Below are 20,891 nucleotides of genomic sequence, written 5' to 3' on the forward strand. Positions count from 1 at the left end.
CTTATTTTGACGCAAAAACAAATCTTCACAGATAACGCAGGTGCCAGTATGCTATCAGTCCATGGCTGTTGATTTGTACATGTATATTTGATCAGTGCCGTGCAAGAAGCCCCTGGATGTGATGTTCCTGCTGAAAGCCGGGGGACAGTTTGAAGACATGAAGACATTTGTTGAACGCTTCGTCAAGGATGCAGACATAGGTATACCAGAGACCATGAATACTTTTATGATCACTGTCAGGTGAAAACATTGCTTGTCCAAAACCATTACTTTTCAGGAAATGGAGAGAAGATTTCCAATGGATCCATTGTAGTTATTATTTAGTCACAAGCTCGTATTAATAATACTTTATATTGGTTAAATTATTTATAAAACACATATAAACACTTAACCGCTCTCACTGTAACTTTCACAACGTTTAAAAAATAGTAAACATATCAGACCTTGCCTGACTGCAAGCGTCAGACTCTTCACACACTACATTTCACTTCGTTTACCAACAGGGGGTGGTAATGTGCGGACTGATTTATCAGGCTATATCAGACCTACACGTTCACAACGCGCTGCAATGTGACGTGTTGTTGTTAGATTGTAGATTAGCTTTTTTTGTGACACTACGATGAAGTAGTAGGGTGTTTTATTTCATTTATGGAGAAAAAAAAGTAATAGGTTTCTGCCCAACAGTGACGATATGAGGATGCATTGACGTTTTGTTGTTACATGATGAATGCAAGTAGACTGGCTCCTTGTCTGTGTGTGCAGGGCGGGAGGCTACTCAGGTGAGTGTGGTTCAATATGGAGACAAGAGCACAGCCGAGGTTACCTGGAAAGACGAGCAGAGCAAGTCACACCTCCTCAAGCAGCTGGAAAACATGCACAGCTCTACTGAAAAAGCTGCCCCTGCACTAGGTGAGATTTTCATCTATTCATTTGGATGTTTGATTAACTATATTAATCGTGTCAAAATGCAAATATATCAGATGTATTTATAGGCCTAGTCCTCGCACACACACATACAATGACACATGCAAGCACACATGCTGACAACGAGTCACAGCATGGCATGGTCTAAGCTTGTATATCAGCTATTTTACACTAAAGATATTTAGTGTAGCTCTGCTCTTGGGAATCAACTAAGTATAGGGTTTTAGAAATATCTTATCCTAAACTCACCTTTTGCTCCTCACTCCCTATTACTATATACATTATTTTGTTAATACTTCATTTCCCAATGCATCTCCTGGGACTTTCCTTGTCTTTGTGGCTTCTGACTTGACTTGGCCTCCTTCTGGCCAGGCTCTGCGCTGCGTTTCGCTGTTCAGACAGCCATCTCACCAACCAGCGGTGGCCGTCCAGGCCTGGCCAAGGCAGTGGTGATGCTGGTGACTGACAGGTCGACCGATGACGTCCACGAAGCAGCCTATGAGGCACTCATAGCGGGTAAGACCTTGCCAACCCCATCCATAAGGAGGAATATTGTGCTGACTACTGTTCTTCATAGAAAATATACTTATATACTATAATATAAAGATATCTAATTGTTCCAGTGGACAGTATTCCGGCTTTGAGCGGTGCTAACTGCTCTGGCTACATCTGGCTTTGTCTGTATTTATGTCCCAAACTTGGCTCACTGGCCAAGCTTCGCAGGACGCTCATAAAAGGCACTGGGTGTGATTCTTTTTGCGTTTTTATATTTTAAGATCATAATTTAGTATATTCATAGGGCGACGGTTAAGGAGTAGACTTGAGAGAATCAGAATCAACTTTATTGTCACATGAGGTGTAAAATTATAATTTGTGCGTGCTCCATCATTTCGTTGTTGTCGGGTGGAAACCTTGTATGTCCAAAACCGTGAAAATAGCTGATCTACAAGCATACAACGCCTCGCATCACGAGGCGTTGTGTGCTTGTAGATCTGCTATTTTCACTAGTTTTGTGCAACTGCCTTGTATGATGAAGCAGGGCTTTACTTTACGAAAAAACATACGATACAAGGTTTCTGCCCGACAGTGACGAGTGTAGTTTTGGAGCGAGGCCTCTGGGAGGATACATTTTGCCTCTTGTGTTTTAACTGACCTCCTCCCACAGGTGTGTCGGTGTTCCCCATCGGGATAGGACCACGTTATGACAAGATGGAACTGGACGTGCTCGTTGGCCCTGGCAACCAAGACAACACGCTGCACTTGCGCAGCACGGATCAATTGCTGATGCTCCTGACCCTGGACCACGGCTATACAGAGAAGATCTGCCGGGGTGGGCTCACTCACACACACTAAATACAGTAGATGACTGAAAATAAATCAAAATGGCATGGTTTGTACTGACTCAGCCAAGTAAAATAAATCAGTTCCTTTTTTTTTTCTTTTTTTTTATCTGTTTATTGGTTTTATACAGGTTTTTTAAGGACATACAGGCATACAAATGAATCTATACAATATTGGTTATACTTTGTAGATGAGTATACCACACAAAACAAACACACACCCTTCTCCCCCCCACCCCAGAAACATACATCAGACATATACATTAAACAGAACAAAAAGGAAAAACACACAACCGAGCCAAAGACGAGACAAAATAAAAAGAGAAAGAAAAAAAAAAAACAATGCATGAAGGTTACATTTTCATCATTATATATTCTTCATGTGTTCTCCGTGATGACCATTGGCCCATTTTCGAACCACCGTAAGCCAGAAGAGATTCAACGCCTGGCCTTTACATAGTCCATGAAAGGTTGCCAGGTTTTAAAAAACTTTTCTATAGAACCCTGTAGAGTAAATCTTAGTTTTTCTAACTTAAGGTGCTGCATGACATCATTAACCAGCATTTTAAATGCAGGAGGCTGAGCTTGTTTCCAATTCATTAGAATTAACCTGCGTGCCATAAAGGTCACGAATCTCGCCACTGTGGAGTCACGTCCTCTAAGGGGACTATTCTCTCCCGGAATCCCCAACACTGCCATAACAGGGTCGGGATCTACTCTATATCCCAGAATATCCGAGAGAGTTTTAAATATAGAATTCCAAAAGTTGGACAAATTTGGACATGACCAAAACATGTGCCCCAGTGTGGCCGGGAAAACCTTACAACGGTCACACATGGGATCTGTGTCGGGATACATTTTGGAAAGCTTGACCTTTGAGTAATGTAGTCAATGCAGCACCTTGAATTGTATGAGGCCGTGCCTGGCGCAAACAGAAACCGAATGAACACTCTCCTGTGCATCACTCCACAGCCCAGTCAGGTCCACACCCAGATCGCCCTCCCATGCAGTTTTGAGAAAATCAAGAGAGGTTCCCAATTGATTAGATATAAAGTCATACATGTATGATATTACCCCTCTAGATGAAGGATCTGCTAGGAACAATGAATCCATCTGAGTGCTAGGTTTGTTAGGAAATGTAGTTGGGTTAGTTCTGATATAATTGCGAATCTGGAGATATCTGAAATGATGGGTTTGAGGTAGGTCGAATTTCCTCTTTAATAATTCAAATGACGGAAATATGCCATCAATATATAGATCCCTTAACCTTTTAATACCATTACGGTGCCATAACTGAAAAGCGTCATCTACTAGGGAAGGTTGGATAATAAATCAGTTCCTTATCAGGGAAACCATTTAAAACGACAGTGTGATCATCATGGTGACAATGTTGTGTTGTGATTTGCAGCTGGTCCCCCGGGGCTGTGTGTTGACGATGATGGGAATGAGAGAAAGGTGAGTAAGGGCCAGGGATATGAACTGATACAGATCATCACACCAGTGGTTCAACACAGCATTCCTCACCATTAACTGTTTCTTCTTTTGTGTGTGTTTCTGTCTATGTATCTAAATGAGTATCTCGTCACTGTCAGGCAGAAAACTCGTATCTCCAAGTTTCAAATTTGTACATTCTTTCGCAAAGCAAAGCCCTGCTTCATCACAAAAGGCCGTCGCACAAAAGTAGTGAAAACAGCAGATCTACGAGCACACAACGCCTCACGGTGCGAGGCGTTGTGTGCTTGTAGATCGGCTGTTTTCACTAGTTTAAATCATTTTAAAAATGATGAATTCAAAACAAACGGTTTTGGACATACATGGTTTCCGCCCGACAACGACGATCTGTTTCTGTGCCTGTGTCTCTGCCTGCCTGCCTGTGTGTGTGTGTGCGTGCGTCATTGCCTGTGTGCGTGTACGTGTCCCCAGCCTGGTGAGTCCTGGCTGCTGGCAGGAGGATGCCACTCTGTCCTGTGCCATCCCAACGGGACCATTACTCTCCGCAGCCACAAGGTCAACTGTAACAAACTGGAGCCTCCGGCCTGCAGGAACGGCCTGCCACCTGTGAGAGTCCAGGACACATGCGGCTGCCACTGGGAGTGCCCATGTGAGTACCTCACACATGGAGGAAGGAATAGAATTAACTGGTTGCTGTCGGCCGGGTGCATGGAAAACATGTTATGTCCATGTATTACTTTTCAGGAATATATATACTTTTAAAAACTTTACTTTAAAGGACAACTTTGTTTTTCTACAGTTTTTTTTACAAGGGTTCATATTTTAGATTGTAATTAGAGAAAAGAAACTATGAGTGTAAATTTGTTTTCATTTACTGCTACTACTACTATTGTTTTAGCCATTATAGTGAGTTTGATTTCAGTGGTTGGGGGCATGCGTGCAAGTGGCTAAATATGTCTTTTTAGACACAATAAGCCAATTCCCAAGACGCACCGCAATCTTTCATGGTTAGGTGTGACTTATGGGGGCTAGCAGTGTTACTGTAAATAGTAAAAAAGAATTTGCTCATTGTGTCTTAAAAGACATATTTAGCCACTCGTACGCATGCCCCCCACCCACTGAAATCAAACTCGCTAAAATGGATAAAACGATAGAAAGCAGTAAATTAAAACATTTAACACTCATCTTTTCTTTTCTCTAATTACAATCTAAAATATGAACCCCTTGTTGTAAAAAAACTAAGTTGTCCTTTAAGATAGAAAAGCAGATCTACAGTACAGGACGTTAAACCTGCTGCTTTAACACCGGGGGATTTCACAGATGTAGAAACTTGACTTTGTTGGAGCTGTGTGGAACACAAGCTCCCCTATACGTGGCCGTGTGTGTAGGTATGTGGGTATGTGGGTGGGTGGGTGGGTCTGTGGGTCTGTATGTAGCCTGTATGTAGTAACCCTGGGTGACCAGAGAGGTGCTGTTGAGTCTAGCCTGCCCTGAGCATCAACTACACACACACACACACACACACACACACACACACACACACACACACACACACACACACACACACACACAGCTCCACTTCGAACAGAGGTTCGATTTTTATCTTTAGCATGACGCAGCTGGCTGGCGTTCAAGTCTATTTACGGTGCCCACTCTCGTCACAATGTAAACATTTGCTTCCTGCCTGCCGGCTGATGTTGACACGCAGGCATGTGCATGGGCAGCTCCACCAATCACGTGGTGAGGTTCGACAGCGTGGCTCTGCGGCTGCTCGGCGCGTGCTCCTACACGCTGCTCACCGTCACCGGGGGAGACGGGCGCGCGGGGTCAGGGGTCACGCTACTCAGTGGGCCCTGCCAGACGTCCACCAGTCACAGCCAGGTGTGCATGAAGGCCATGGAAGTCACCCACGACCAGTACACACTGCTGCTGAAGGACGACATGACGGTAAGCTTTGTGTGTGCGTGCGTGTGTGTGTGTGTGTGTGTGTGTGTGTGTGTGTGTGTGTGTGTGTGTGTGTGTGTGTGTGTGTGTGTGTGTGTGTGTGTGTGTGTGTGTGTGTGTGTGTGAGCGTGTGCGTGTGCGTGTGCGAGTATAAATATACAGTATGCTCATGTTGCTGGCCATAGTATTTCTTAGCCTCGTACCCGCCCTCTTCCGGAAACCATTTACGGAAGTTGGTCGTTTACTAGGCTAAGTATTTCTGGTTGTTGCATGGTACTGTGTCTGTAACAGAGATTACCCATCATGTACAACTCTAGTATTGGCATAATATAGTGTGTATACATGCTTGCAAGCGTGTGTGTGTGTGTGTGTGTGTGTGTGTGTGTGTGTGTGTGTGTGTGTGTGTGTGTGTGTGTGTGTGTGTGTGTGTGTGTGTGTGTGTGTGTGTGTGTGTGTGTGTGTGTGTGTGTGTGTGTGTGTGTGTGTGTGTGCACTGCACAGGGATGCACTTACAGTACTATATACACAAACATTTGTGTGTTGCATGCAGGTGGAGATCGACCGAGAGGTGCTGGCGCTACCGTGGAGGCATGCGGGTCTGGAGGTGGTGCGGTACGGCGGCGTCATGCTGCAGCTGAGGTCAGAGCACGGCTACACGCTGACCTTCACCCCCCAGAGCAACGAGTTCACCATCACACTCCTCAGCTCCGCCAACATCAGCCACACCGCCGGGCTCTGTGGTAGGTCGCTCCGCACAGGAGCCTCGGCTCAGAACAGTGAACACCTAACATGTTCCAAACGTGATTTATACTTATTCACATGCTGGTGTCATGCGTAGAAAATCGATCTACCTGTACAGTACAAGCTCACGCGCCGAATCGCAACGTGCCATGAGCTTTGTAGATCTGCTATTTTCTGTGCGTGACTGCCGCGACATAATGCACGTTTGTTGTTGCACAGGCTGTGTATCGAATGAGTTGTCAAGTAGAAAACTACATGTCAGTGTCCTGTTGTGCTCTTTGACTGTTTGTACTTACAGTATCTCTCTCTATCTCTCTCTCTCTATCTCTCTCTCTCAGGTGGCTGCGGGGAGACAGAGGTCAACAAGCTCTCTCTCCGTAATGGCACGTTGACCTCCGACCAGCAAGCCTTCATCTCGGACTGGGCGGCAGGCAAAGATGACGGCAACGTCCTGTGTGGGCTGCCCCCCGAGGGACCTAAACCGACGTGTGTCCCTGCCACGGCGCTACGCTGTAAGACCCTGCTTTCCGAGGCGTTTGGACCGTGCCACTCCCACGTGCCCATCGAGTTGTTTGTTACTAAGTGCGAGGAGGCGTGCACGGAGTCGGATGTGTGCGAGATCATCACCCCCTACGCTCGCTCCTGCAGACAGAGCGGAGTGTGTGTGGACTGGAGGACCGCTCAGCTCTGCCGTAAGTCAGCGTGCATCAACCAAACGCTTGATATTATTGTTATTTTAGACATCTTGTCTCACACTAATCGATGTCAAAACGTAATTATTGGCATAATCATACAATGTGCAGCATATGTACAGTATTATGTGTAACACACTCATGTGTTACACACACTTTTGCTAGAAACAATGCTGTTTCAAACTGAAGTTTTAAGTTTGTGTGTGTGTGTGTGTGTGTGTGTGTGTGTGTGTGTGTGTGTGTGTGTGTGTGTGTGTGTGTGTGTGTGTGTGTGTGTGTGTGTGTGTGTGTGTGTGTGTGTGTGTGTGTGTGTGTGTGTGTGCGTGCGTGTGTGCGTGCGTGTGTGCATGTGCGCGCGTGTGTGTGTGTTACAGCCATGCAGTGTCCCAGCTCCAAGGAGTACGATGCGTGTCGGACCGGGTGCGTGGAGGAGTGTGGCAGCGTGCGACCGTTGCGAGGTGACTGGGCGGTTGCCAGCGGCAACGAGTCGCGCTGTATGGACACGCCCACAGAGGGCTGCTTCTGCTCTGCAGGGCTGGTCATGAAGCACAGCAAGTGTGTGGCACCAGAAACATGTGACCAGTGTGTTGACCAACACGGACACACACACGAGGTAAGACACAAAGGAAATGCTGTGTGGTGGAAAAAGGTACTCATATTCCTTACTTGAGTAAAAGGAATATGAGTAAATACTGCAATATAGAAATACTCCGTACAAGTTAAAGTCTGGAATACAAAATGTACTTGAGTAAAAGTACAAAAGTATTGGTATAAAAATGTACTGAAAGTACCAAAAGTAAAAGTACAAAATGTTTGAAAATTGCAGATCTAGAAGCTCACAACGCGTTGGTTCGCGACGTGTTGTGAGCTTGTAGATCGTCTATTTTCAAATAGCCATGGTATAAAATAGGGCTAAAGTGGTTTATACATGTTTTTTTTATGTTATAATTTATATCTGCAAAGTAACTAGTAACTAAGGTTTTAAAATATAATGTAGTGGAGTAAAAGTACAATATTTGGATGGGAGATGTAGTGGAGTAGAAGTAAGAGTATTGGAAAATGGAAATGCTCAAGTAAAGTACAAAAAAATGTACTTAAAGGAGCTATAGTCAGCTTTTTCTTGAAAAACGGATGCTAAAATAAAAATAATGTTTCGAAAATATTTTATAAAAAAATACGCTTCATATATGTGTTTCTATTCAAAAATGACCACAAAAAGTGTAAAATAATGATAAGATAATCATTTTGGCCATTGTTAGACTGACACTTTGTTTACATTCTAGTCTTTAGACTAGGATGTAAACAAAGTGTCGGCCCTACAATGAAAAAGTTGACTATAGCTCCTTTAAGTACAGTACTTAAGTATAGTTACTTTACACCACTGCGTGTGGGACTGTGTGCTGGAAGGCTGCAAGAATAATGACTTTTTAGTTTTGTATTGTTTTTAAAGAATATGTTCAGCTACTGTGTCGGGAATCAAACCCAGGACATTAGCCACTAGGGCTCCCTTAAAGCACTACTTTTTAGTTGCACATTGATTCGATTGAGAAACTATTGTAATGAGGCTTTCTATCTATGTGTATGCACTGTATGTCACCCTGTCCGCAATGGCTTAATGACACTTAATTCTCTAACTCAATATCTGACACATGCATTTTAGTGGTCACTGGTCATAGTTCAATGGACAAGGTCAGTGCTGATGAGACATGATGTGGCTCAATTATACCTTGAGGCTGCCTTTCTCCATGTTTATAGTTCCTGATGAGCTCAGCTGGACCGTGACTGCCCTCCAGTGTGCATTTAGTAAAATGACAACACAGTGACAGTGGCAATGTGATATGATATTTGTGGTGTCATTGGTGTGTCTGTACAGTACATGCAGAGCTGGGTACCAGACGAGAATCCATGTTCGATCTGTATGTGTCTGGACCAACAACGCATCAACTGCACTGCCCGGCCCTGCAATGATGTCAAAGGCAAGCAAGCTTCTAGTGCTCTCTGATTTAGACCTACTGTATATGCAAATAGAAAACAAGACATGAACCACCACGTTATAATATTGCCAAGGTTACACACATTGACAATGCATCACTTTGGACAAAGTTATGCTGATCAACGTATTATAGTAGATATATATAGACATAGAGTTTATACTTCTAGGAGTAGGCTGTTACCATTAGTGTTGCATTGTAGATTTTTACAAATCACCTTTATGATTATGTGCCTGTGCCTGTGCGTGTGTGTGTGTGTGTGTGTGTGTGTGTGTGTGTGTGTGTGTGTGTGTGTGTGTGTGTGTGTGTGTGTAGCTCCAGTGTGTGGAGCGTGTGAGATCCTGAGGGAGAAGCGAGGGTCCAAGTGCTGTCCTGAATATGAGTGTGGTATGTACATACAGTATATCATGTCTTATGTACCATCATTATAATACTGAATATGAGTGTGGTATGTACATACAGTATATCATGTCTTATACCATCATTATAATACTGAATATGAGTGTGGTATGTACATACAGTATATCATGTCTTATGTACCATCATTATAATACTGAATATGAGTGTGGTATGTACATACAGTATATCATGTCTTACCATCATTATAATACTGAATATGAGTGTGGTATGTACATACAGTATATCATGTCTTATGTACCATCATTATAATACTGAATATTAGTGTGGTACAGTAAGTACATTATTTAAGTACCATGATTATAGGGGCGCCACTGGCCGAGTGGTTAAGGCGCATATTTATATCTAAGGCAGCCTGACAGCTAGTTGTGGGTTCGATTCCTGAGCCCGACGACCTTCACTATGTGTCACTCCCTGTCACTGTCCACTGCACTATCCAAACATTTGGTTATGCCTATGTATTCCTATTCATATTTGATGTATCTTGTGTCTTTCTTACTATATTCTTATATTTTATCTATTATGTTTTTTGGAGCGGTGAAAGCGCTCCCAATGAACAGGTATATCCGTGGGTATGTGGCTGGCTGGCTGGCTGTGTCCGTCCGTCCGTAGTCTGGCAATACCTTGAGTGGCCACACACAACACACTAGTTAAAGGAGGGGCGCTGTTTTGTGCAGGCCAGGCACACTCACCACTCACTCACAGGCACAGTTTACACTCACTCACTCACTCACATAGGGTACAGCTGCTCAAATTCACCGCTCCACTTCGAACCGAGGTTTGATTTTATATTTTATTTACTGTGAAGCACTTTGGTCAATTTCGGTTGTGTAAATGTGCTATATAAATAAAGGTTGATTGATTGATTGATTGATTGATTGATTGATTGATTGATTGATTGATTGAAACAAAGGCAGAAACCTCAATATAAAAAAGAATATACATTTTTTAATCTATTCAGCTCAGAAAACCAATTTGCCCAACTACTGAAGAATCTGAGTTGGAAAAGAGTGGAGCAGCATCTGTTTTCACCAGTCATATGTGTCACAGGCAGCCCACTTTACTCATTTAATGTTTTTATTGCCATGCTGGGAGGTATTAGTTAATAGAATATAAATAAATATTCCATTGTAATAGGCCAACATTATCTTCCTGTCTCTCTATTTTTTTTCTTATTTTTTACTGTTTTCACCATAATGCACTTTCCTAGACTTGTGATCAGCAATAGTCATGGCCAGCAGTAGGCGTTGCACCATGCGCTGAACAGCAGACATGTTCTTTGACTTGCAGTGTGTGATCTGGTGAGCTGTGATCTGCCTGAGGTGCCTGCCTGTGACGACGGACAGACTGTGGTTCTGAAAAACCCTGGGGAATGTCAGCCCGTGTACGAGTGTGGTAAGCTGCACACAATGTAGTAGGCCTATGCTTTTTTTTATTAAAATGCCTTGACATTTCGTTTTATTATTTCTGAACTACTTAAAACATTACATTATTATTATTATTATTATTATTATTATTACCCGTATTAAATATCATCATCATCATCATTAATGTTATTATTATTGTTTCTGTGTCCTGCACTTATTACAGATGCCCAGACCTAATGGCTTTATTAGACACTATTAGAAGTAGTAGTAGTAGTTAATACAGTAGTGTTATTCTCATGTGAGCCACTTGTTTTTCCTTGCATCACAGCTGTACATATTTCCACACCTGTACATGCACTGTTCCAAATCGCTCTTGCCCCATTATCCCATTCTCTCTCTCTCTCTCAGTCTGTAAAAAGGAAGACTGCGATCAGCAAGCTCCACCAACGTGTCCAGCCCACCGTCGCCTGTCAGTCAAGAACACAACGTGCTGTGATGTGTATGAGTGTGCGTGTGACTGCCAGAACTCCACACACTCCTGTCCGCCTGGTTTCACTACTTCTTCTTCCACCAACGACTGTGGATGCACAGAGACCGAATGCTTGCCAGACAAGGTGTGTGTGTGTGTGTGTGTGTGTGTGTGTGTGTGTGTGTGTGTGTGTGTGTGTGTGTGTGTGTGTGTGTGCGTGCGTGCGTGCGTGCGCGCGCGCGCGCGCGCGCGCGTGCGTGCGTGCGTGCGTGCGTGTGTGTGTGTGTGTGTGTGTGTGCGTGTGAGTGCGTGCGTGCGTGCGTGCGTGCGAGAGTGCGTGCGTGCGTGAGTGAGTGTGTATTACTATACGTGTGTGGGCCAAATGTCCCCACAAGTATGGCAGAATTTGAGAAAGAAACATTTAGAGGACAATTTAATGGACAATTTTAAAAAATAGACGATATATAAGCTCAAGCACACAACACCTTAGAGCAACCAAACATAAAATGACTCTCTTCCCTCCCTAATGTTTCAGTCTAGTTTTAATTTTGTTGACGAAATTGTCAATATATTTAGTCTTAGTTTTAGTCATCACAGCTTAGTTTTTATTCAGTTTTTATTTTGTTTTCGTCAGTGAAAAAACAATCGACAATCATTTTTCGTCATAGTTTTAGTCGACGAAATCAACACTGCGCTTAAATAAAGAAATCAACCTCACATTATGTCAATCACGTTTGCACACTGCCGCCCGTTTCGTATGTATTTGGTTAGGGTTAGGATTATACATTTCGAGGTTAAGTTTAGAGGTTGAGGATGGACTTATGCCTCTTCTTTTGTGTAACGTCAGAGGTCCAACTTGGTGTTGCGTAGCCATGCCAGCATCTCGGGTCCTAGGTCGAAGAGGCTTGCTCCCGAGGGTGGTCTGTATAAGGGGCATGTGGTGATTATATGGTCGGCAGTCTGCTCAGGGTCACCGCACTCGCATGTCGCACTGTCTGCCAGGCCCCACTCTTTATTGATGTTTTAAAGCGACTTATGCCTGATTTATACTTAGTTGCACGATAACTGTTAGGGATAAAAATTGCAAAATCAACAACAAAAACAACATGGTAAAAATGGCAAATCAATCAATCTCTGATTTGATATGTCACACTGTGTCTGCAAGGCTACATTATAAGTCAAGTTCCTGGACTCTGGTCTCTTACACTGTCCATCCATGTGTTAACACACTGTGCACTGTCTGTCTGTCTGTCTGTCTAGGTGTGTGTGGTAGGGGGCGTGGTCTACCCGGTGGGCAGCCAATGGGACGAAGGGTGTGAGAAGTGCACCTGCACTCAGCAGCAGGACAAACACACATCTCTGCACATCACTGAGTGCACTCCACCTGTCTGTGAGAGGACCTGCTCTACTGTGAGACATGCACACGCACACACACATGCACGCACGCACGCACGCACGCACGCACGCACGCACGCACGCACGCACACACACACACACACACACACACACATACGCACGAACGCACGCACGCGCGCACACACACACACACACACACACACACACACACACACACACACACACACAATTAACATACAGTACACGGTAAATGTATCGATTTGTACTCAGAATTTTTAAATGTACACATTTATTAGCATAAACATACAATAGTACATACTGTACACACAAACACATGCATTATCCAGTATACAGCACTGTTTTCCAAACAGTGGGTTGGGGGACCCATTTGAGGGTCACGGACCAATTTTTATGGGTCACGAATCAAAGTAAAAATCCCATTTTCCAATCCATTTAAAAATATATATATTTAAAAAGATGTTCCCCTCCCAAAAAAACGAATTATTTTTAGATTTTCTTTAATACATCTTAAAACAAACAAACAAACAAACAAACACATCTAAGAAATGCCATGAATACAAAATAATAGTAATTAAGTAGTGAAAATAGATCTACGCTGCGTTGTGAGCTTGTAGATCTGCTATTTTCACTAGTTTGGGTCCCAGGGCAAAAGTCTAATTTGTTTTTTGGGTCACGAACATTTGGGTCACGCATTGTGATGGTATTTCATGTGAACGTGTTGTACATTACAGGGCATGTCGTACACCCCATCAGAGGGGGAGTGCTGCGGGAGATGCAGGAAAACCAGCTGTGTGGAGTCAGAGGGAGAGATGCGAGGAGACACACTAACAGGCCGACAACTTAGACGGGTATGTCCGTAATGTAATAACCTTCACTCTTAATTTTACATGCAGGCTTAACAGTATACAAATGTAACCATATGGATCTTTACAGGTCCATTTGGTTACATTTGTACACTTCAATGGATACATTTAAGGCTCCGAGTGACAGACTGGAGCGTGTCGATATTTCGACATAACATTTGTTCTACGTCCCAGTATTTTGACGCGTGTGAATGTTGACCTGGTGAAAAGCTAACCTGCCGATGCGGGTAAATGTTAACCTCTATGCATACACCTAACCCAAACCCTGACCCTAACCTCAGAAACCCTGACGCTGGTGAGTAGCTAACACCTAACCTCTATTACCACAGTGATTGTCTCTATACTGTATGTTCTGGTATTAATTATAGTAGAGTAGTAAGTAATACACTGTGTAACTCCACAGTGGTCTCTCAGCTCTTCTCATTTAGCCATTTGTTAGAATTAGTCTCCTTCAGTATCTTACAATAAATGTGAAGAAAACTCAAGTAAGGAATCAAAATAAATGTGGCCGGCTGTGGCTGACTGGATAGAGAGGGTAGTGGGTAGAGACCAGGGTAGGGCTCTCTGGGAATTGGAAGGTCACAGGTTCGACCGCTGGCTCACACAGACTACGCGTTGAAGTGTCCTTAAGCAAGACATTAACCCCCAACTGCTAGATTTATACTTTGTAACTAATTATCATGCTTTATAATTGGTGTCTCACACCGAAAATGGCAATGAAGCAGTAAAATAAATGTCCCCTCTCCAGGGACCATAAGAAAGTATCCCCCGCCGTAAACAAATGCGTCAGGGGCATCAATTGGGTATGGTAGGGGTATGCAGCTGCCATACCCTGGGTCCAGGGGGGAAGATAAAAGTTAGTTCTAAATATGAATCCATGAATGTCTCTTTGTCTATCTGTGCGGGTTATTATGTTGGTAAATTACAGTAAGATTTAACAAAATGGTCACTTTAACAAGGTATTATAATTATATTATAGGTATAAAAAATATATATTATATGTACTTCTTCTTAAAATAAATATATCATGCCTGTTGCTAAGGTATGGCAACATGACGACACCAGTCATGTTGCCATACCTTAGCTTTTTCTGAACTGACGCCACTGAAATGCGTACAGAAATGCTTGATACATCTCTTCTGCGTGTGTTTTTGTTCACCTCATCCCGTCCTCTCTGTGTGCGTTCAGGTGGGTGAGAGGTGGCAGTCCCCAGAGGATAAGTGTCTCTTCCATGAGTGTGTGAGGGTGAACCAAGAGCTGTTCATCACTTCGTCCAACGCCAGCTGCTCACATATTGAAACCCCAACCTGCCCGTTAGGAACCGAGTTACGCTGTGACCACCAGGAATGCTGCCCCCGCTGCCAGTGTGGCAAGTACACACCCACGCACGCACGCACACACACACGCACGTACGCACGCACGCACGCACGCACGCACGCGCGCACGCACGCACGCACGCGCGCACGTGCACACGCACGTGCACACACACACACACACACACACACACACACACACACACACACACACACACACACACACACACACACACACACACACACACACACACACACACCATTGAACACATCAAATGCAGGTAACATCATTAACAACTACCGTATGTACCTCCCATATTTAGCCAACAGAGGGCTCTCTGGTATTAGAGATGTCTGGTACAAGTCACTGCCAACATGGAAGAGATTTAGGATTATATGACTGAAGGCTTAATCACTATCAACCTGGTGTCCCTATTTTGGGCCTGTCATTATAGACGAAATGTTAAAAAAATGTCCAGAAATGTAGTGATTAATATACCATAATCATACAGGGTAATAGAATCATTGCTTTATTTGTGCTGCTCTTTCTACAGTGCCTGTGAATGCCTGCGTCTTTAACCAAACCATGATAATAAAGGTACGTAATACCATATGTTCTTGTTTGGATATGGGTGTATGTGTCTGGAATCTCTGGATGACTATTTCTTTTAAGATTCCCACTCAATATGTTTGTGTGCATTAACGTTTAGCCAGGGACGAGGGTGATGGTAGACACGTGTACACGTTGCGAGTGCTCAGTGGAGGATGGAGCCGTGACCAAATACAAACTGTCCTGCAAAACGACCACCTGCGCCACCTGCCCTAAGGTAGCCTTCATCAGCTACACTGAACCACTGTCATCACCATCATCATCATCATTATCACCACCACATTCATCATTGCTGTCATCGTCTATGCTGTCACTTGCATCATCATCCTCATCTTCATGTCATTTTTTCATAGCCTTTTTTGTCACCCTGGAATGACCTTCTCAGCTATCATCGTAAAATATGAATCCCTCCAGGCCTCTCCAGTGTGGCAAGTTGATTCCTCACTAGACTGATTAAAATGTAGGCTTTTGTCCAGAGCGACTTAAGATCGCAATAAGCAGGGTAAACGTGCAACCCCAGTCAACAAACAACAAGAAAAATAGGCAAACAAGTATTGGGCAAAGAGAACAATTTAGTGCCCCAGAAAAACTAGGATACCAGGTAAGCACCAAACCCAATATCGAACATCCTGTAAAGTGAGTATTAATTCAGAGGGTTTTACTGTAAGCATTAAATGTGACCATAATGTGTCTGTAACTGTATCCACCTACCTGAGCTTACTAAGTAACCATGGTGTTCCAGGGCTACATTCCAAAGCAGGAGCCAGACACCTGCTGTCCACAATGTGTCCCCGCAGCCTGCATCTTAGAACAACCGGATGGACCCACCGTCACTGTGCAGGTAGGAGCCATGCAGGTTTGATCGTGATTTGTTAGGTTTGATTTCATAATTAAATGATGTGCCAGTGTTATGAGCCTAAATTACATGATCTACAAGCTCACAATGTGCTAGTTTCAGTATGTGACATGATGTGCCATAAGTATAAATAAATAAGGTTTCAGAAAATGTGACATAAAGTGCCCAGTCTTTGGCACTAGAATTTTGATATAGGCCTACATTTTTTTTCTCCCATAATCCATAATCCTCCTTTACCTATTACCTTATCCACTTCATTCAATGTTTTTATGTTGATAATTGGTGGAGCATGTGATGCAAGACAAATATTCTATTTGTGAAAAAGTTATTTTATCTGATCTTATCTGAGCTTACTTCACTGCTAAATCCTTTGTGTTAATGTAACTGTAAAAATTGACCCCTAGTGATTGTTCACTTCACGTTGGCACCACCACAACGGCCATGAAACACATCAGAGCAGAGGTTTCTACAGCACATGTCTGACCGCCGGTGGCATATTTGTTGAACAGAGCACTGCATAACTGTATTCTTTCTGTGATTAATTAATTAACAATTGATAACAAACAAAAAAACGTGGAAATAAATATAGATACCTTTTTGATGCATGAACTGAACTTTGTATTATTTAAACACTGACTTAAACAACGTTGTGAGCTTGTCTATTTTCTTTTGAAAATGGTTGCCTATGATGACAAAAATGTTCAAAAGAGGGATACCATGTTGAAAGTGGTTAGAAAAGTGGTTAGAAATTGCTATCGCAATTTTGAACCACTTTTGACCTCTCAGTGGTTCGAAATTGGGACACGGGGTGCTCAGGTGGCAAAGAAAAATGTCAAGTAATGGCCGATATATCGTTCTGGCTCTGACATGCACATCTCTCCGTAGGTGAACACGACTGAGCAGGACGGCTGTAGCCGGTACGCCTGTAGTGTGAACGATAAAGGCTATCTGGAGTTGCGTACCAGTGTGACCAACTGCCCTCCCATTGACCGCCAGGCATGCCTGGACCACGGGGTACGGTATATACAGTAACACAACCTTCATCCTGCTCGTCATCTGCACTAAACAAACAGAACCAACACAAAAACCAATCTCACGCCTCTTAACCTTTTCTGTTGTTGTTGTTCTCAGGGGAAAGTTAGCCAATTAGGAACCAGCTGCTGTGAGATATGTAAGTACTGCAGAGTGTGTGCCTTTCAAAATATGCGCTCCCTCCCCATATTAAAGGGCCAGTTCACCACTGGGGCAACCAGATCTTATTTTATTGTTGTTTGGGACACGATCAACACAATTTGCAAGTATGATGCAGCATGATGACTCATATGATGCATCATCATTCATGTTGAAATATTAAAATATCTCAAAACACAGATTGAACACAAAAAATAACTTGTGTTGATCGTGTCCCAAACAACAATAAAATAAGATCTGGTTGTCCCAGAGGTGAACTGGCCCTTTAACCACTTAAACCCCAGCACGCTGCGTCGCATTGTGAGCTTGTCGATCGGCTATTGCAGGGGTTGGCAACCCAAAATGTTGAAAGAGCCATATTGGACCAAAAAAAACCAAAGCAAGTCTGTCTGGAGCCAAAAAAAAAAAAAAAAAAGCCTTATATATTGTCGTTGTCGGGTGGAAACCTTGTATGTCCAAAACTTGTATTTATCATTTAAAAAATGAACTAAACTAGTGAAAACAGCCGATCTACAAGCACACAACGCCTCGCGATTGTGCTTGTAGATCTGCTGTTTTCACAAATTTTGTGCGTCAGTCTTGTATGATGAAGCAGGGCTTTTTCTTTGCGGGGAAAAAAAACATACAAATTTGTTTCTGCCCGACAGTGACGATAAAAAAATCGTTAAAACAAAAAATACAATTTTTCCCCCCATCTTTTTTCATTTTCATACATTTTTGAGAAAGCTCCAGGGAGCCACTAGGGTGGCGCTAAAGAGCCGCATGCGGCTCTAGAGCCACGGGTTGCTGACCCCTGGGCTATTGTCAGTGGAAGCTTTCCCCACAATAACAGAAAATTCACTAGCATTGAGCCCTGAGGGACTCCGGATACCTATATGGGGTTATGTGGTTAAAGCGACCCAATAAGAGTTTGTGAATCACTGGGTGTCTTGCTGTGTGCAGGTACGGAACCCGAGTGTAGGAACACGGTGGGAACGCTCAACTACGTCAAAGTGGGTGACTGTCAATCAGAGCACCAGATAGAATTGCACTATTGTGAGGTGAGAGACAAGGACACGGACACACGCACACGCGCGCACACACACACACACACACACACACACACACACACACACACACACACACACACACACACACACACACACACACACACACACACACACACACACACACACACACGGACACGGACACGGACACACTTAATGTTCATGGATAAAGGTCAAAGCATGTCGCCTTGGTGGATTAGCCTAAATAACTCGGTGAATCATAACCACAGTGTTGTACCTCTCCCAGATCTCAGCCTGTGCTGGTTGTGTTGTTACCAATCATCACCACGAAAGCGTGGGATGGCTCAAAGTAGCTGACAGAGAACAGCATCTTGCAATGGGCCTGGTGTACAAGATACACTACACCTCCAAGATTCCCATGTACCTGACAAACTACTTCTTAAAGGTCAAGGATGTTCACGACCACAACACCAGAGGCAGCTCCACTAATCATCATCAACGTAGATTTAACACTAAACAAGGCTCTAATTCGTTCTCCTGCTACACCATCAACATGTGGAATGCCCTTCCTCAAGCCCTAAAGGAGAGCAAATCCCTAGCCTCCTTCAAAATTGGTATGAAAAGTCACCTTCAGACAGCTGCTACCCGTGACTTGTAAATAGACTAAGCCCCCATGCCCCCCCCCCCTTTTTTTATTATTCTTTTTTCTGCCTTTGTATTTGATGTTATGCTTTTGAAACTGATATTATCCTAGATAAAGTACTATGTTCTATCCGTCTGTCTTTCAATGTTATATGAGATACTTAAAGTGTGGTTCCTGTGGAAATAAGCCTCGGCTTTCTAGGATCTCCTTTTAGTTGACCTTGTACCAGTGATTTGTACTGTCATGAAACTGTACTTTTTTCTATTGCAAACTTCTAATAAATTCTTCAATCAATCAATGTCTTGTTACAGGGGAAGTGTCGCAGCAAATCCATATACTCACTGGAGACAGCCGGCGTGGAGCAGGAGTGCGTGTGCTGTGCAGCCGTGGCGACGGAGTCTCTCACTGTGCCACTGCTGTGTTCCAACGGCACCGTGACCCAACACACTGTCCTGTCTGTCACCTCATGTGACTGTTTGTCCAAACACTGCACCTAGAGAGAGCTAGAGAGAGAGAGAGAGAGAGAGAGAGAGAGAGAGAGAGAGAGAGAGAGAGAGAGAGAATACAGTTTTTGGTGTATCCATATTAACATTTTCATATATACAATAAACAATACAAACACCTATGAACATTACTTATTTGCGAGAGAAAATACAGTTTTTGATGTATCCATATTAACATTTTCATACATTCAAATAAACAATACAAACACCTATGAACATTACTTATTTGCCTGTGTGGATTTTTGAGTTCAGTGTGTAAGCAATACAGTATTTCCCCTCCCCAGAACAAAGACACAAAAGAGCTGTAACTTTAATGTCCTACCCAGGATTCAATCCTGGGTCCCCAGTGCCCCTGCTCTTTTATTGAGATATGTGGACCCTGTGGTCGAGTTGGACTACTACTGGTCTCTTTCTCTATCTCTCTGGCGAATTGCACTAATACAACAGTGGTGTCTGATTATGCTATCTCTCTGGGCTGTAGAAGTACAGTAGGCCAACTACTGTATATGATATATCCCATATGCCAGACCGCTGATTATTACAATACATTTTGACACTGATTTGTTTAACAGTTTAGCCACAGAATCACATGTAAACAAACACACATGCACAAACTTACTCATCTTCGAAGAGAAAAGCCTGGTGACAATATCAGGCAGGGACCGTTCAACTTCCGCCGTGAGAATTTCACCGGAAGACTGCAACGCATGACGTAACTTCCGTTAAACACAGCACTTCCGCCACTTCCGCTAGAACCAACCGGAAGGCATATTGTCCACAGGGTGCATGCACAAACACACAGACAGACAGGGATACAAACAGCCTTTGGCCTTGCAGAGATTTAAAAAATAAAATGGTTCCCTGAGCTACACTGGAGTCTACAGATGCACAAATCACTTTGGCTCCACATTTCACTGATGGTGAGTGCAGAACTCATAGGGCAGAGGAGCATGTTCCTATGTTCCCTCAACCCAACACCAACCCTATCTTCCCTACACTGAACCCAACATCAACCTTAAGCTGAGGGACTTTCTCATTGCATAAATTCACACTGATTTGCAGTACACATTTTTGTGTATGAGTTTCTTATTTTGTGACTTGTAGAATATGATTTGTAAGCCAACAATATAAGAACTTGAGAACATGTGTTTGTGGGAAAATAAAACAAACTCAAAACCTTAATTCTTTTCT

At 43.4% G+C, this 20,891-nt stretch overlaps 1 protein-coding gene across 1 annotated transcript in view; it reads left to right on the top strand.

Moving 5' to 3' along the window:
- vwf (von Willebrand factor) overlaps positions 1-20,291 on the top strand; it is a gene marked incomplete at its 5' end in the record, with an annotated part of 44,672 nt that extends 24,381 nt beyond the window's left edge. Inside the window, 24 exons of the mRNA XM_080736920.1 lie at positions 96-200; positions 763-909; positions 1,297-1,440; positions 2,090-2,254; positions 3,673-3,719; positions 4,188-4,365; positions 5,425-5,663; positions 6,211-6,400; positions 6,740-7,093; positions 7,468-7,706; positions 8,967-9,069; positions 9,400-9,471; positions 10,792-10,896; positions 11,277-11,482; positions 12,598-12,747; positions 13,446-13,562; positions 14,766-14,946; positions 15,445-15,488; positions 15,601-15,717; positions 16,243-16,341; positions 17,242-17,370; positions 17,488-17,527; positions 18,490-18,587; positions 19,509-20,291. Of these exons, the coding sequence (XP_080593046.1) occupies positions 96-200; positions 763-909; positions 1,297-1,440; positions 2,090-2,254; positions 3,673-3,719; positions 4,188-4,365; positions 5,425-5,663; positions 6,211-6,400; positions 6,740-7,093; positions 7,468-7,706; positions 8,967-9,069; positions 9,400-9,471; positions 10,792-10,896; positions 11,277-11,482; positions 12,598-12,747; positions 13,446-13,562; positions 14,766-14,946; positions 15,445-15,488; positions 15,601-15,717; positions 16,243-16,341; positions 17,242-17,370; positions 17,488-17,527; positions 18,490-18,587; positions 19,509-19,694 (3,455 nt within the window). The 3' untranslated portion in view covers positions 19,695-20,291. The remainder of the gene's footprint in view (positions 1-95; positions 201-762; positions 910-1,296; positions 1,441-2,089; positions 2,255-3,672; positions 3,720-4,187; positions 4,366-5,424; positions 5,664-6,210; positions 6,401-6,739; positions 7,094-7,467; positions 7,707-8,966; positions 9,070-9,399; positions 9,472-10,791; positions 10,897-11,276; positions 11,483-12,597; positions 12,748-13,445; positions 13,563-14,765; positions 14,947-15,444; positions 15,489-15,600; positions 15,718-16,242; positions 16,342-17,241; positions 17,371-17,487; positions 17,528-18,489; positions 18,588-19,508) is intronic.
- Positions 20,292-20,891: the final 600 nt, after the last annotated feature.

This window comes from Nannobrachium achirus (assembly GCF_963921795.1).
Source record: "Nannobrachium achirus genome assembly, chromosome: 11".
Taxonomy (NCBI): Eukaryota; Metazoa; Chordata; class Actinopteri; order Myctophiformes; family Myctophidae; genus Nannobrachium; species Nannobrachium achirus.